This window comes from Balaenoptera acutorostrata, chromosome 15 (assembly GCF_949987535.1).
Source record: "Balaenoptera acutorostrata chromosome 15, mBalAcu1.1, whole genome shotgun sequence".
Lineage (NCBI taxonomy): Eukaryota > Metazoa > Chordata > Mammalia > Artiodactyla > Balaenopteridae > Balaenoptera > Balaenoptera acutorostrata.
Genome location: NC_080078.1, coordinates 37,787,186 through 37,805,313, shown reverse-complemented (window position 1 = coordinate 37,805,313; position 18,128 = coordinate 37,787,186). Strand labels below are relative to the sequence as shown.

The following is an 18,128-nucleotide window of genomic DNA, read 5'->3' as shown; positions in this document are numbered from 1 at the left end:
TGTGGAACCTAGAAAAGTGGTACAGATGAACCAGTTTGCAGGGCAGAAGTTGAGACACAGATGTAGAGAACAAACGTATGGACACCAAGGGGGGAAAACCGTGGTGGGGTGGGGATGGTGGTGTGCTGAATTGGGCGATTGGGATTGACATGTATACACTGATGTGTATAAAAATGATGACTGATTAAAAAAAAAAAGAAAAAAGAAAAATACATGTATTTAAAAGAAAATTTGAAGGCAAATCAGATTAAAATTGGAGAATAGAGGCTGCTGAGTATTTTTACATGAGTGGTCAGTTGAAGTTACAGGGTGATTAATGATTGATAAAAGAACCAAGCATATAAATATTTTGCATTTCAAATAACTGTCATATGGACAGGGAGCAGTGTTTTACTTTACTGCATTATTTTTGCAAGACATTGGTTCTAGCAAGGAAAACAGAATATTATGTTTCCCATCTGCTGGGATGTGGTAACAACATTGATGACAATAATGCTTCTTTTAAATGATATTTGTTATAATAGGAATTGACCTACTATATGTAATTTGATAATATCTGTTTATCCCATTTTAGCAGAGGGATATGTGGTCCAAAAGAACATCTATGCCTGGGAGTCTCTAGGGATGGGGAAGTATCTGATAGCCCTTGCCATCTCAGGACCTGTGTACCTCATCCTGCTTTTCCTCATTGAAACCAATGTCTTGTGGGAACTGAAAGCCAAGTTTTCTGGCTTCAACAGGAAGCAAAAATTGGTGAGTGGGTCCAAGTGTAAGTCTCCAATTACAGGTCAAGGGGCTGGCTCCATAGCTTCCTTCCTACAATCTGCAGTGGCCCTGATTCTCAGCATCCGAGGTCTTGGAAACCATATAATCCACCCGTAGGGTAGAGAGGTAACGGCCATCCCTGGGATCCCCTGTTGAGGGAATAGCATTGGCTTGGCCCCTGTAACCCTGGCCAGCCAAGTAGAAACAAGACCCTGGATTTCCTAAAACTAGTCAGCTTGGAACACCTCTTCCCCTCAGTCATTCAGGAGCCACATAGGAGAAAGGGCTGTTGTGTCAGCTCTTGCCCTGAATATCTTCCAAAGGCAAAGCCCCTTCCCCTACCCCCCAGGACAAAGGAAATTCTGTAGAAAATGGGATTTGTTATATCTTGACATCTCCAGGCTTCAGGTCTTTTTATTTTCCTTAAAAGCCAATGCCGGGCTTCCCTGGTGGTGCAGTGGTTGAGAATCTGACTGCCAATGCAGGGGACACGGGTTCGAGCCCTGGCCTGGGAGGATCCCACATGCCGCAGAGCAACTGGGCCCGTGAGCCACAATTACTGAACCTGCGCGTCTGGAGCCTGTGCTCCGCGACAAGAGAGGCTGCGATAGCGAGAGGCCCGCGCACCGCGATGAGGAGTGGCCCCCGCTTGCCGCAACTAGAGAAAGCCCTTGCACAGAAACACAGACCCAACACAGCCATAAATAAATAAATAAATAAATAAATAAATAAACCCAAAGTTTAAAAAAACAAAAAAACACTATGCTTTAAAAAAAGCAAACCTACTCTCAAAGATAAACTCAAATCTCCACCAAAAATAAAAAGAAAAAAGAAAAAACCAATGCCCCGTAAAGTTTCCTTGTCCACCATATCACGGTCATGTCAGCGTGCATTCAGTCTTGCCTGTGGCTGACCTTGAGAATGGGTGTGCGTGCAGGAACTGAGCACGGCCGGGGCGACTTCAAGGCCTTCCCAGGGAGGACCAAGTCCCTGTGGGCCCCTTGACCTCTACCTACTACCCTCGCAAAAGCACTTACACCTGCCATCCTTGTCTGGGGAAAGCAGGTAGTTTTGCACAGTGCGGAGTCCACGCCTGGAGACCAAGATGTGGAAGAAGAAGAGAAAATGATCGAGACCTTTTTGGAAAATTTTTGTAAGAAAAATCCACTGGTTCTTAAAGGAGTGTCTAAGGTAAAGTCCGACATGGCTTAGAAAGCAAAGACCATTACTCTTGGGGGCCCTTTGCATAAGAAAGCAGCCACCATGGCTCCAGGACCTGCCTGCTGGCTTGGAGTACAGTAGTACCCCTTTACCAGCAGGTTTGCTTTCTGAGGTTTCAGCTACCTGCAGTCAATTGTGGTCCAAAAATATTAAATGGAAAATTCCAGAAATATCAAAGTTTTAAATTATGCGCTGTTCTGAGTAGTGGGACTGACTCTGGAGCCGTCCCGCTCCCTCCCTTTGTCCAGCTTATCCACCGTTTAATCACTTAGTTGCCAGTTCAGTTATCCGATCAACTGTTGCACTATCACAGTGCTTGTGTTCAAGTAATTGTTATTTCATTTAATAATGATCCCAAAGTGCAAGAGTAGTGATGCTGGCAATTCGGATATTCTCTTACTGTGCTTAATTTTTTTTTTGGTTTTGTTTGTTTTTTTAAAAATTTATTTTATTTTTTTATTTTTGGCTGCATTGGTTCTTCGTTGCTGTGCACAGGCTTTCTCTAGTTGCAGGGGGCGAAGGATACTCTCCGTTGCAGTGTGCGGGCTTCTCATTGTGAGGGTTTCTCTTTGTTGCGGAGTACGGTCTCTAGGCACACAGGCTTCAGTAGTTGTGGCACTCGGGCTCAGTAGTTGTGGCTCACGGGCTCTAGAGCACAGGCTCAGTAGTTGTGGCGCTCGGGCTTAGTTGCTCTGTGGCATGTGGGATCTTCCCAGACCAGGGCTCAAACCCGTGTCCCCTGCATTGGCAGGCGGATTCTTAACCACTGCGCCACCAAGGAAGTCCCTGTGCTTAATTTATAAGTTAAACTTTGTCATAGATATGTATGTATAGGAAAAAATATAGTATATATAGGGTTCTGTGCTATCCACCGTTTCACGCACCCACTGTGGGTCTTGGACCATATCCCCTGTGGATAAGGGGGGACTACTGTACTGGCAAAGGATTCAGGTGAGTTTTGGTGGAGAAAGACTCAGAGAGAGGTTTCCTCTGTGAACAGATCACATTTGAGTTCGTTTGTGTGCCCAGAGACTGAAGTTATCACCTCAGCCTTCCATTGTCTCTTCTGGGGTCCCCTGGAAGACAGGAAGGCCTGAGATGGGAGGGGCACCAGAACCATGAACCCCAAGAAGCCTTGAAGGTTGGACATGGTTGAGTCTCTCCTCAATCTAGAAAACAGCTTGTGGAGGAGCCAAGGTGGGGGAATAGGTTCTGAAAGCTCAGACCAAGCCTGTTAGTCTTCCTGAGAGCCCCAGCGGGAATTGTGTTGAGACATCCTTCAAATATCCAGGATATATATATATATATATATACACACACACACACACACACACACACACACGCACACATATGGAGAGAGAGGGAGAGAGACAGAGAGACAGACAGAGAAAGAGAGAGTTGTTTCCCTATAGTTCCTGGTGGTTAAAAAAACAAACAAACAAAAAAACCAGCCCCAAAACCAACTGAGGCAACGTCAAAGGGGTTTTCTTTGCTTCAAGGACAGAGGGAAGAGGCTTATCTTAGAGAACTAGGGTCTCAGTTTGCAGGGACAGGAGGAGAGAAAACCTCACTAGACCTGCTGGGAGCAGCAGCTGGGAGGAGAAGGCAGATTCAAGCCTGGCTACATTGGAGCCCCTAGGCCCTGAGGGCAGCTCAACCTGTCCCAGAACTGGTATGCAACAGTTAACTCCAGACTGCTCACTCCAGGCCTCCTCACTGTGTGTCTTCTGTCTTGTGTATCTCAGGTCTATGCCAAGAAGTTACCCCCACTGGCTGTGAACAAGGTTTCCTTCACTGTTCAAGCCGAAGAATGCTTTGGCCTTCTTGGCCTCAATGGAGCTGGGAAAACTTCCATTTTCAAAATGCTGACTGGGGAAGAGCCTATCACCTCTGGGGATGCCTTTGTCAACGGCCTCAGCATCAGGTCTGACTTGGGGAAGGTAGGCTGTGACCTGAGACGAGGGAGGCATGAACCTGGGGATGGTGTGGGTGTATCAGGAAGAGGGGGGCACTGAAATACACCTAGGGGTGTTACACAGGGTTGGGGAAAGGGAACTGGAATGGAATTGATCTTTGAAAATTCCAGGTATCAGGTTTATCTCTGACTCCCAAATCCATAGCTCCATCCTAGACCTCTTCTCTGAGCTTTAGATCATATATCAAGCTGCTTACTCAACATTGCCTCTAAAATGTCCCTGAAACGCAAGGCACCTGAAGCCCAATGGACCCCCAAAGCCATCAGCTGTCCCCACACACCCCCAACCTCTTCTTCCCCCTCCCCCTGTGCTTCCTGTGGGAGTGGCACACATCTACAGCTGTCCAAGACACCACTCAAGACGTCTAGTCGGCGACCTTAGTCCATGGATGCTCCCTTCCAAACAGCCCTGGAATCTGTTCTCCCTGGCCCCATGCCCATTGCACTCACCAAGTCAAGGCTACTCCTAACTTTCAGTCAGCTTCCTTGCCTTCTCTGCAAAATTTCTTTTTTTTTTAAATTAATTTATTTAATTTATTTATTTTTGGCTGCACTGGGTCTTCATTGCTGTGCGCGGGCTTTCTCTAGTTGCAGCGAGCAGGGGCTACTCTTTGTTGCGGTACAGGGGCTTCTCATTGCGGTGGCTTCTCTTGTTGCAGAGCACGGGCTCTAGAGCGCAGGCTCAGTAGTTCTGCAGCATTTCTTAATGCAGGCCTTTTTCTCCTTCAAATTCTCGCCTTCCTTTGTTTACTTCTATAGCTTCCCCTCTCGTCTGGCTCTTCTCTATCACTGACACTTCTTTCTTAGACCCACTTGGTAGATCTTCTTCATCTAGCCCGTTAGACTGTGGTGCTCCTCAGGACTGCAACATCAGCCCACTGGCTTTCTCCTTCTACACACTGTCCCCGCCTGATCTCATTCCTTACGCTGACTCCCATTATCTTCTGTCAGCTGACATCTCCCAAGTAGCCGCATCCTCAGCCCAATCCCAGTCCTGTGTTTCAGACCTACTTATACATGCCTTCTAGACAGCCTTACTCAGACTTTCTCCCATTTTAAACTCAAATTTAATATATAACCCTCAAACCTGAACTTTTTTTTTTAATTTTTATAAATTTATTTATTTATTTATTTATTTTTGGCTGCATTGGGTCTTCATTGCTGCGTGGGCTTTCTCTAGTTGCGGCGAGCAGGGGCTACTCTTTGTTTTGGTGCGCAGGCTCCTTCTCATTGCCATGGCTTCTCCTGTTGCGGAGCACCGGCTCTAGGCACACACACGGGCTCAGTAGTTGTGGCCCACGGGCTTAGTTGCTCTGCAGCATGTGGGATCTTCCTGGACCAGGGCTCAAACCCATGTCCCCTGCATTGGCAGGTGGATTCTCAACCACTGTGCCACCAGGGAAGCCCCCTGACCTTCTTATTGAAGTCTATTTCAATTATTGGCACCAATTCAATGAAACAATTTTTGAATGCCTAGTATATGCCAGCAATTGTGCTAGGCCGAGTGATTCTCACTTGCAAGGAGCTCATGGTCATGTGAACCAGCCATTTCCATGCAGTGAGGTAAGTGTAATGACAGAGGTGGTGGTCAGTGTACAGTGGATTCAATGACAGGCATATGAGGAGACCAAACTACAGAGGCCTAATCAAAGTTGCACTGTTCACAGCATGAACCATACTAGCACCGAGGAGTTTATCAAACCAGCTTTACTGTGCCCTGTACTCTCTAAAATAAAATAAAGTTTAGAGAGAAAACAGAAGAACTGACACAGGCTAGTGTGTCAGAATCCACACTCTTAATTACCAGTCTCTATCAACCTTGTGGTATACATAGCCTGGTTGAACAATCATAACCAGTATAAGTCTCTCATGGCTATGAAACATTTGATATTAATTTTAATTTTTTGTTATTTTAATAATTATGGACAAGTCTTTTGGTAATGGCAAATCAGGTAACTCTAATCCCCTTCCTGATGATCATTAGTAACTAGAAAAACAGGACCAAAGTTTTAAAACATGTCTTCAAAGGATTCAGAGAGCTAACAAGATAGTGAAGACTTACGAGCCAAGAGGTAGGAGGGGACAGAGGCCCAGGGAGATGGCCAATTCCAGGCTGGGTTGCTGAGAGCTGAGTGTTGCTGTTGGTGTTGAAGTGGCAGGCACTGGAGTTCAGGATGAGCCCTCTGGGGCAGGGGGAGGCCTGGTGAAAGCATCCTTTCTTTGAGTTGGGACCCCAAAGGGCTGCATCCTAAGTGCAGGGATGAACTATACTTAGACAAGTTCACGCAAGGATTGCAAAACAACTTGGACTCTTATCAGTCCCTGAAATGGAATTGATGTGACCCTAAATCACCAGTGCTCCCAGGCACCTGGCAGGAGCAAATGTAAAGAGAAGTCTGGTGGAAGATGCCATCATCATAGGCCTCATATGATTTCTACAATTTTGCCAGTGCAATGTTTGGTGTACATTAAAAAAATAACCAGGCACGTGTACCTAAAAGACAACTCCCCCCACAAAAATAATTTAGAATGAAGCACTGAGAGTCAAAAGGGTGGAAAATATACGAAAGAAGGTAAGAGACATTGTGGTATACCTTCAAGACAGCCCGTAAAAACCCCCTCCTGATATTTACAACCTTGAGTAGTCCCCTCCCAGATTGTACCAGGGTTGGTCTGTGTGACTGACAGAATACTGTAGAACAGATGGCATGTCACTTCTGAGATTGGGTTATGAAAGACACTGCAGCTTATGTTTTGAGTACATTCTCCCCTTCACATCACTCACTCTGAGGGAAGCCAGCAGCCATGTCATGGAGACACTCAGGGGACTTCCCTGGTGGTCCAGTGGTTAAGAATCTGCCTTGTGCCACAACTACTGAGCCCGTGCCACAACTATGGAGAGAAGCCCGCACACCGCAAGGAAAGATCCCACGTGCTGCAACTAAGACCTGACACAGCCAAAAAATAAAATAAATAAATATTTAAAGAAAAAAAAAGACACTCAGGCAGCCCTGTGGATTATAAAAAATAGTCAGTAGAAGACAATAAGTGTGAGAGAAAAAGGAACATAGAACACATGGGACAAGTAGGTAGCCCTAATAAGATGGTAGATTTAAATCCAAATATATTAATAATTGCATTATATATAAATGGACTAAAGACTCCAATTAAAAGATTAAGATTATTAGAGAAGATAGGTTAAACACAGAGTTGCCATATGACCCAGCAATTTCACTCCTAGGTATATATCCAAGAGAACTGAAAAGTTACATTCACACAAAAATTTGTACATGAATGTTCATAGCAGCATTTTTCACAGTAGCCAAAAGGTGGCATCAGCCCAAATGTCCACCAACAAACAGATGAATGGATAAACAAAATGTGATCTATCCATGCAGTAGGATATTATTCAACCATAAAAAGGGGACTTCCCTGGTGGTGCAGTGGTTAAGAATCTGCCTGCCAAGGCAGGGGACACGGGTTCGAGCCCTGGTCCAGGAAGATCCCACATGCCATGGAGCAACTAAGGCCATGTGCCACAACTACTGAGCCTGCACTCTAGAGCCCACGAGCCGCAACTACTGAGCCTGTGTGCCACAAATACTGAAGCCCGCATGCCTAGAGCCCGTGCTCCACAACAAGAGAAGCCACCACAATGAGAAGCCCGCACACCATAACAAAGAGTAGCCCCCGCTTGCCACAGCTAGAGAAAGCTTGTGCGCAGCAATGAAGACTCAACACAGCCAAAAATAAATTAATTAATTTTAAAAAAACCATAAAAATGAATGAAGCACTGACACACGCTACAATATGGATGGACCTTAAATACATGATGCTAAGTGAAAGAAGCAAGTCACGAAAGGCCAGATTGTGTGATTCTGTTTGTATGGAATATCCAGAACAGGCAAATCTATGGAGACAGTAAGTAGACTAGTGGGGAAAGTGGGCAGTAACTGTTCATGGATTTGAGGTTGTTCTGCGGAGGAGTGAGGAAATGCTGTAAGTTTGATTGTGATCGTGGACCACCACTGTGACTACATTAAAAACCATTGAACTGAACACATCTGATGGGTGATTGTGGTAAATGGATGAATTGTATGGTATGCGAATTATATCTCAATAAGCTGTTGTAAAAAAGAAGGAAGGAATGAACAAATGAACAAACAAAGGAATAAAAGACAAAACAAGACAGGGCAAGGGCAGATGGTCGTGGAGAGACCCTCCCACTGGCCTTATTGTCATCAATCATCCATCCAACAGACATTTACTGAAGCTCACAGACAAGAAAGTATGAACCTACTCCATAAACTCAAATGATAAGAAGTGTTACATTTCTTTGTATTATTTAAAATCAAGTGGCATCTGCCTATAAGACCTTCATCCTGCCTGGCTGGCAAGAAATTGGATTTCAGTCTCCCTGGAACCCATCTGCACATCACCTCCTGGCAATTTGTGAAAATTCATAGTTGGAAATATAGAATTTTTTTTTAATTTATTTATTTTTGAAGTATGGTTGATTTACATAGCCACTGTTTTATTTATTTATTTATGTATTCATTCATTCATTCATTCATTCATTTGGCTGTGCCTTGTGGCATGTGGGATCCTAGTTCCCCACCCAGGGATCAAACCCAGGCCCCCTGCATTAGGAGTTCAGAGTCTCAACCACTGGACCACCAGGGAAGTCCCTAGAATTTAAATATAGTTAAACCTGCTCCTCCACTTCTCCATTTTCTCCTAGAAATCTCACATGGATTAATCTCATCAGCAAACTCTAACAGAGGTACATCCTTGCTCTCTTCCTTTGTGAGCCTTCTGCTTACCACCCTTTATCTGTACAAATATTTTTAAGCATTCTTTCACATTTCCTAAAATACATTCTTACCAAAATCTGCTAGTATTCTAATAATCAGCAGTGACTTCTGAGAGTCCACATGCGTTTCTGTCAGAGTTACTCACTCAGAATCATTCAGCTCCACTGTGGGATTGTCATTGGTCCATGGTGCCACCATGCTCTGAGCAGGGCTCCTTGGCCATCCCAGATGAGCCACCATGGCAACAGGCTTACTGCAAACTCAGGTGTGTAAGAAACATCACATTTCTTCATTTTCTTTGCATCAAATAATAACATTTTCAAGCCTTCTATCCCAAAATTTGTTCATGAAATAGAAAGCCTATATAGACCAAAACTGGAGGTAAAATTGAAATAATGATTAAAGATCTACCCCTTCTTAAAAGAGTCTAGGCTAAAAGGGATTGATGGGCAAGTATACCAACCACCACCAAACAGTTATTTCCTTCTTGTATAACCACTTCAGAAGCATAGGAGAGAAGACAGAGTGCTACCCAATCTTAAGTGAAAAACCAGACAAAGACAGTATCCAACATGAGCCATAGGCCAATTTCATACAGGAACATAAATACCCTAAATAAGATATTAACAATACAAATTCAGCAGTATATTGAAAGAAAAAAAATTACAATCATGAGGTTTATTCCAGAAATGTAAGGTTTAACAGTAGGAAATCCACCAATGTAAAGCACTACCTTCACAGATGAAAGGAGAAAAATATTTATCAATAGAAGCTGAAAAAGCAATTGATAAAAACTCAGTACCCACTCATGATTTTTTTTTAATTTTTTTTTTATAGCTACTTTATTTATTTATTTATTTTTGGCTGTGTTGGGTCTTCAGTTCATGCGAGGGCTTTCTCTAGTTACGGCAAGCGGGGGCCACTCTTCATCGTGGTGCGGGGACCGCTCTTCATCACAGTGCACGGACCTTTCACTATCGCGGCCCCTCCCGTTGCGGGGCACAGGCTCCAGACGCGCAAGGTCAGTAGTTGTGGCTCACGGGCCCAGCTGCTCCGTGGCATGTGGGATCTTCCCAGACCAGGGCTCGAACCCGTGTTCCCTGCATTAGCAGGCAGATTCTCAACCACTGCGCCACCAGGGAAACCCAATTTTTTTTTAATTTTAGCAAACTGTCTTGAGAAAAAAGAACAGAGCTGGAGGGCTTCCCTGGTGGTGCAGTGGTTGAGAGTCCACCTGCCAATGCAGGGGACACGGGTTCGATCCCTGGTCCAGGAAGATCCCACATGCCACAGAGCAACTAAGCCCGTGCACCACAATTACTGAGCCTGTGCTCTAGAGCCCGTAGACCACAACTACTGAGCCTGCGTGCCGCAACTACTGAAGCCCACGTGCCTAGAGCCCGTGCTCTGCACCAAGAGAAGCCGCCGCAATGGGAAGCCCACACACCGCAATGAAGAGTAGCCCCCGCTCACAGCAACTATAGAAAGCCCACATGCAGCAACGAAGATCCAATGCAGCCAAAAATAAATAAATAAAAAATAAATAAATTTATATATTAAAAAAAAAAAGAACAGAGCTGGAGGTATCATGTTCCCTGACTTCAGACTATACTACAAAGCTCCAATAATCAAAACTGTATGGTACTGGCCTAAAAACAGACACATAGATCAATGGAACAGAATAGAGAGCCCAGAAATAAACCTATGCACTTATGGTCAACTAATCTACAACAAAGGAGGCAAGAATACATAACAGAGGAAAAAACAGTCTCTTCAATAAGGTGCTGGAAAAACTAAAAGAATGTGTAAAAGAGTGAAATTAGAACATTTTCAGATACAAACTACTATATATAAAATAGATAAATAACAATGTCCTACTGTATAGCATAGGAAACTATATTCAACATCTTGTAATAAACCACAATGGAAAAGAAGATGAAAAAGAACATATATGTATAACTGAATCACTTTGCTGTATACCAGAAACTAACACAAGATTGTAAATCAACTATACTTCAATAAAATACTAAAAAAGAAATTAGAACATTTTCTCACACCATTTACAAAAATAAACTCAAAATGGATTAAACATAAAATAAAATGTAAGAGCAGAAACCATAAAACTCCTAGAAGAGGGGCTTCCCTGGTGGCGCAGTGGTTGAGAATCTGCCTGCCAATGCAGGGGACACAGGTTCGAGCCCTGGTCTGGGAAGATCCCACGTGCCACGGAGCAACTAGGCCCGTGAGCCACAATTGCTGAGCCTGCGCGTCTGGAGCCTGTGCTCCGCAACAAGAGAGGCCGTGATGATGAGAGGCCCGTGCACCGCGATGAAGAGTGGCCCCCACTTGCCGCAACTAGAGAAAGCCCTCGCACAGAAACGAAGACCCAACACAGCCATAAATAATTAAATACAAATAAATAAATAAACCCAAAGTTTAAAAAAAAAAAAAAACTCCTAGAAGAGAACATAGAACACTCTTTGACATAAATCATAGCAGTATCTTTTTTGAATCTGTCTCCTACGGCAAGGGAAACAAAAGGAAAAATAAACAAATGGGACCTGATTAAACTTAAAAACTTTTGCCCAGCAGAGGAAGCCATCGACAAAATGAAAAGGCAACCTACTGAATGGGAGAAAATATTTGCAAGTGTTATGACTGATAAGGAGTTAATATCCAAAATATATAAAGAGCTCATACAACTCAATATCAAAAAAACAAACAACCTGATTTAAAAATGGGCAGAAGGGAATTCCCTGGAGGTCCAGTTGTTAGGACTCCGCGTTTTCACTGCCGAGGACGCAGGTTCAGTCCCTGGTTGGGGAACTAAGATACCACAAGCCACGCAGTACAGCCAATACAGGTTTGTATTTACTGACCAAGGAAGATCTTTAAGACATAATGGCAAGTTAAAAAAGCAAGTTGCAGAATGGCAGATAAAGGATGATACTCTTTGTAACACAGTTGGTCCCCTACGGGGAGCACCCAGCCATGCAAAAGTTTGGAAGTGCACCCCCATGTGACTGCACTGCCCGGGGCGTGCCCTGGCAAGAGACTCCAGCAGCCTTACAAAGAAAATCTATTCGTGGGTTACATGTCTAATAGAAAATGTGTTCAAAGGGGAAAAAATAAAGCGTCTTCTGCTGACCATATACTTGGAAGGTGACAAGAGGTAGGGAGCACTGGGCACTGAGGTTTCCTGCCAGGCAGGCAGGAAATAAGCACTCCAGCCCCACATGCACCCTCCAGAACTGGGGTTCACGCCACCAGCAAGTGCTGCATCCAGACTCCTGAACGTCACTGTTGGACCATGGCACCCCATGGCACACGTCTGTTCATGTGGCACACGTGGGGGTGCACAGGGCAGAGGCAGGGTCCAGGCCCCTGCCCAATTGGTAGCTTTCCTTCTGACACGCCTACCCCTTGGGCTGTGTTCCAACCCCAGGTGCGGCAGTGGATTGGCTACTGTCCCCATTTTGATGCCCTGCTGGACCACATGACGGGCAAGCAGACACTGGTCATGTATGCCCGGCTCCGGGGCATCCCCGAGCACCACATCAGTGCCTGTGTGGACCAAATTCTTGATGATTTACTCATGTACATGTACGCTGACAACCTGGTGAAGACCTACAGGTGAGACTTGGGGCTCCCTCGGCCCTTCCCCCTCCGGTAATAAGATGTGTTGTGGTTCTTCTCAGTGCTGAGGGGTAGGGCAAGGCGTGTCAGCTCCGTGCTTGGGGTAGTTTTGTGGTCCATGCCACTGCATGGATTTTTGGGGAGGTGGCCTCCCTCCCCTGTAAGAATGAGTCAATGGCCTGGGCTGCCCCAAGGCACAGCTTCCTCTTGGCCCCAGGCAGTTATGTGGCTGAGGACGGGCTGCTGCACCATTGGTGTTATTCTTCCTGTCGCTTCACAAAGGGCTTCTGATTTTTGGTAGACTTGCATTTCAAGCACACACTACCTTATCCCGCTCTGTGTGAGGCCTCTGAGCTGTTGTTCTGCTGAGAAGCCTGGGGGATTCCTCAGTCTTATGTTGCCAGTGATCCTAACCCAACTCCAGTTAGCTTAAACAAAGCAAGGCCACACATGTCCGGAATCCCAGGCCACCCCTCGAGTTGTGCACAGCGCCCCTGCAGGCTGGCAGCAGTACCTCAATCCCGGGACAGGGAAGTCAGAGGCGGTTAGATGATGTTGCCCTGTCTCTTTCCTCTGTTGACTTCGGTTTCAAGCATGTTTTTGTGTTTCCTTGCATCTTTTGATGATTAAATGAGTTAACACCTGGGATGTTTAGAAGAGTGCCTTGTACATTGTAAATGCTATGTGTTCATTAAATAAAGTTAGCTAAAACGGCCCTATGCTCTTATCCCCCTAACACGCATAGAGACCCTCAAAGGAGATTCATGGACCATGTGCTCACCCTGGACCGATCCCTGTGTCCAGGGGAATGGTTTAGATGCTGAGTGGACAGCCAAGTCACAGTGCACCCCTGGGGGAGGGTGGTGGGCCATGTTACTGAATGCCCCACCAGGGGGCGTGAGCACTTTCTTAATAGAGAAGAAAAAAGGGGGGAGGATTGTACTACTGGAAACTTAAAATTGCCAATTACCCAACTTCTCACCCTCTGCCCCAGCAGTGGCAACAAGCGGAAGCTGAGCGCCGACATTGCCTTGCTTGGAGAGCCCACGGTTATCTTCCTGGACGAGCCGTCCACTGGCATGGACCCCGTGGCCTGGAGCCTGCTCTAGGGCACCGTCGCGAGAGCCCGCAAGTCTGGCAAGGCCATTGTCATCACCTCCCACAGGTAAAGCCAGGACCGGGGCTGTGGGAGGGGTGGGCTGGGTGGAGAGAAGACCTGTCAGCATCTGGTAAGAGTCTGTGAGGAGAGTCCCCAGGCTCTACCATGTGGGCCACACCCTGAGCATGGGAATCAGGAACAGCCTGATCTGGGCATCAACAACTTCCCATCTGCAAAAGACTTTGACGTGGATGGCGGGCATCAGCATCTCCCAGCCTTTTGTCAGGCCTCCACCCCCTCTCCCCAGCATGGAGGACTGTGAGGCCTTGTGCACCCAGCTGGCCATCATTGTGCAGCGTCAGTTCAAGTGCCTGGGCAGCCCACATCACCTCAAGAGCAAGTTTGGCAGTGGCTACTCCCTATGGGCCAAGATCTGGAGTGACAGGCAGCAGGAGGCCCTGGAAGAGTTCAAGGCATTCGTGGACCTGACCTTCCCAGGTATGTGCTGCTGTGCAGAGGTCATCTGTGCGTATGTCCATCCCTGACCTCTGGGACGAGGGCCACAATTCCAGGGGCCTGGGCCTCCCTCCCCTGGCCGTCCAGCCCGGCCCTCATGGGGACACTGTGCAGGCAGCGTCCTGGAAGATGAGCACCAAGGGATGGTCCATTACCACCTGCCTGGCAATGACCTCAGCTGGGCGAAGGTGAGCACATACCTGGGCATCAGAGGGAGCACAACTCTGATGTCACCCACTTTCTGGTGTTCTCTCTTTCGGGTGGAAGTCTTATTCAGTGCTGCTGCAACATTCACGTGGATTTCATAGAAAATAAGAATGTTTGAGTTGGAAGGGACCTCGGAGATCAGCTCCTCCTGCCCCCTCATTTCACAGAGAGGCGAGCAGACCCAGAGAGGGGACACCATATGCCCAGGGTCACACAGCAATCCAGGGACCCAGCTGGGGCCTCTGCCTTCTGGCACCACTCCCAGCCAGGGTCCCTTTCCCTAAAATCACAGAGAGCTCAATTCTGTAGGACTGACTTCTTGAGAGGTGGTCTGGGAGCAGCTGAGAGAGGGATGGGTCTTTGGGGGGCTTTGTAACAACCCCAAAGACCCTTCCTCTTTCCAGCCCCTGTTGCCTCCTCTCCCCTTCCCTGTGCCCATCATCTATAGCGGCCTCCTCCTTTCCCACAGGTGTTTGGCATTTTGGAGCAAGCCAAGAAAAAGTACATGTTGGAAGACTACTCAGTCAACCAGATCTCTCTGGAGGACATCTTCCTGAGCTTCACCTGCCCTGTGCCCCCCAACCAAGGGGAAAACAAACAAGCGAAGGCAGAACCAGCAGCCCCCTTGTTACCTTTTCCACCTCCCTCTCCACCTTCTTCCCAACCTCCCTCCCTGCCTCCCTCCCAACGTCCCTCCCAGCCTCCCTCTCCACCTCTCACTCCACCTCCCACTCCATCTTCCTCCCAGCCTTTCTCCCACCTTTCCTCCCAGCCTCCCTCCTGGCCTCCCACGCCACCTCCCTTCAGGTCTTCCTCCTGGTCTTCCTCCTGGCCTCCCTCCCAGCCTCCCTCACCACTTCCCTCAAAGGCTATCTTGCTGTAATAAAGAGTTCCCAGTGCCAGGTTAGCCCAGGTGCACACAGCCTGCCATGGGCTGCAAGGGTTACAGAGGCAACTTGAGGACCCAGTGAGCTCAGCTTGGGGGTGGAGGGGTGGGGGCAGCTCTCTGCCAGATTGAGGCCACTCACCTTAGAGGCCTGATGGAGGACCCAGGTGCATTTCTGTGGAAAAGGATCCCCTCGAGTCCCACCTGGGTGGCTTTCAGCCTCACTGAGACCTGGCCATAGAAGCAGCCTCAGAGGAACAACACCTGCCATGTCCTGTCAGGAGTATGGAGGTCTGGGGGTGACCATGGTTGTAATGATGCTGTACTTCTGAAGGTAGGAGGAGAGAAGAGATTGACAAGTTTGCAAACTTAAGGCACCATTTTTCAATATTTGGATTTGTGGGGCTCCATGCGTTCTCTGCCCTGGCCCACGCAAATGTTAGGGGTGAGCCTGTATGTGGCCCTCCGTCAACCCATGATGTGCACATGATTATTATCCCATTGCCCAGAAGAGTAAGCTGAGACTTAGAGATATCCAGCAACTTTCCATGGTCAACAGATGGTAGAGCCAGCATTCAACTCAGGCAGAAGTTCTCAAAGTGGAGTTTCTGACCAGAAGCATCCACATCATCCAGAAACTTGTTAGAAATGCATATTCTCAGGCCCCACCCCAAACCCACTGAATCAGAAGTCTGGGGGGTGAGGACCAGCAATCTGTGTTAACAGGTGCTTCTGATGCAGCTCAGGCGTGAGAAGCACTGAGCTAAGCCTGTGAGCTCAGACCATCCGGCCTGAGTGCAGATGGACGTGGCCGTGTACCTTTGTCACGAGGGCTCTCCTCCGAGAAGTGCCCTGCCCAATAGCCTTTCTCCCTGCAGCATGGTCACACCAGCCCCTCTACAAAGCCCCATTCGGCTTCTCCTTTGCAGGTAGTTCTCTCCCTCCCTTCTCAGCTCAGCTCTGGGAAAGTGGTGTCTACCATCCCTGCCTGTACTCCCTACCTCCCCTCACCACTCACCAAAAGTACAGCGTTGTCACATGCCTGGCTGCCACACCCACTCCGTCCATTTTTCCTGTGACTTCTCTGAGGCATCTCAGTGTCCCCTGCCCCCTTCTCCCCACTGCACCAGGCCCCCCATAGCCCCTCATCTGCCTCCTCTGTAGGCTCCTCTTCCTTTCTCTCCGAGTGGGGGATGCCTCAGGCTCCCAGCCTGCTTCACTTTTCCTTACTCTCCCCTCTGCACCCTTCCACCCTTGAATTTCTTTCTCATTCACCCCCAGGCCTTCAACTGCCATCTTATTCCAGTCAGGAACTTGCCTGAGCTCCCCAAAATCTAGACTCTTCCAGTGAGTTCTCTCACCTTCCTGAAGCCCAATGGGAAATGGACTCTTCTCACACCCTCTGGGAGTGGCTTATCACCCCTCTGGGCCCAGGGGCTCTTACTGCCAGGGCAGTGGGTGGGGGTGAGGGATGGCATGGCTGCAGCAAAGCCAAGAGAAGAACGCCTATTTCCTGAAAAACAAGAAAACTTTACCTCTGAATAAATAAAAAGAGTGGTAAGGACATAGGAGCAAGATAGAGGACAACTGAGAGACTGGTCAGGGTGCCGCTTGGACTCCACAGACACGCAGCGTCACAGGGGAGCGAGAGCGTGACTTACTCACTCACTGGTGAAGCCAATGCCACCAAAATCTAACACAGAGGGTGCACCTCTGCCCTGGGGAGACCAGCAACAAAGAAAGTAACAGTGCAGGGGGAGGACAACAAAGTACCAAATCGGGAAACAGTAACCAATGGAAACAAAGGTGAGGTGAAGAAGACTGAAAACCCTTAGGGGTCCTGTGGATTCTCCTGTCCTCTGGTGTGGGAACATGGGGCATCTGGGGAGCAAGTTCCAAGCTTGCTCTGCTCTACCCACTCCTCTTCCTGTGCACATCACCCCTGCCCCTCCTCCACCCCCAGCTTCCAAGGCCTCATATCCCACGCTGTGATCATCCGTTCGTCTCCTGCTCCAGACTGGCATGGAGCCTTGGCACCATGGCTCCTGTGTGTGTTCGGCTGCTGAGCACAGACCAAGTACCCTGAAGGGGTTCAGCGAGTATAAGTGGTAACGGGACAGAGTGCTGTCTGAGGCTGTGGGGAAGGGGGGAGGAGAGTCCTGACCCAGATTCCCCGGCTTCTCCAGGAAAAGCCACTCTGTCCTCTTCCATCAAACACTTCTCCCAGGAGATTGCATTTCTTTCCTTGTCCAAAGGTCTCACGAAAGAGGTGGGATGTGAGCTGGTTCCGGAAAAACAGACTGGGTGGGCACTGCCTAATACTTGAGTAAACAGAACGCTCAGCTGTGGCTGAAAGCAGCCAGTAAAGCAAGCAGGTGTGCACTTCTATTTTAGTTGGGCTCCCAGGTGACCGCGAGGAGACACTGGGGACTGACAGGGGACGATATCTAGTCCAAGTGAGAAGGTGAGGGCTTGCCCTGGGCAGGGATGGAGGAGGGGTCCAGAGTGAGCCACGTTTCAAGGGAAGAAGGAGTCAAACGTTCTGGATGAGTCAATGAAGATTTCAAGCACCAGGTCTCTGGACTCCACTTTCTGCATTACGATCTATGCCAACAGCGACTCGGCCACCGAACCAGGGGTCTCCTCGCCTGAAGCAAGGGCTGGAAGCAGGGCGTGCGGCCTCGGGGTGCGGGTCGGAAAGGTCAGGGCCAGCCTCGGTGAGGCGCAGCCCGCGGGTGCCGCCTAGCCTGCGTCCCCGCAGGTAGAAGACCACGTCGGGGTCCCCGCTCCGAGACCCCGGGCTCGGAGGCGCGGCCGGTCAGCTCAGACCTTCACTGACAAACCATTGCATGCCGTGGCCTCCGGTCGCCGGGACCTCTTGCCGCCGAGTCAACCGCAATGCCTAAGCCCAGAACAGGCCAGGTCCACGCGGGCCGGAGCGGATTCAGAGACGCCGCTGCAGCCGGCCCAGAGCCACGCTGCTTAGGGACCCCCGCCAGGGTCGGGGAG

At 48.2% G+C, this 18,128-nt stretch overlaps 1 protein-coding gene across 1 annotated transcript in view; it reads left to right on the top strand.

Moving 5' to 3' along the window:
• LOC103006395 (ATP-binding cassette sub-family A member 17-like) overlaps window positions 1-18,105 on the top strand; it is a 107,703-nt gene extending 89,598 nt beyond the window's left edge. The window contains 9 exon segments of the mRNA XM_057529696.1: window positions 575-753; window positions 1,828-1,956; window positions 3,732-3,926; window positions 12,221-12,408; window positions 13,406-13,576; window positions 13,818-14,008; window positions 14,141-14,214; window positions 14,703-14,804; window positions 17,881-18,105. Of these exon segments, the coding sequence (XP_057385679.1) occupies window positions 575-753; window positions 1,828-1,956; window positions 3,732-3,926; window positions 12,221-12,408; window positions 13,406-13,576; window positions 13,818-14,008; window positions 14,141-14,214; window positions 14,703-14,804; window positions 17,881-18,105 (1,454 nt within the window).
• Window positions 18,106-18,128: the final 23 nt, after the last annotated feature.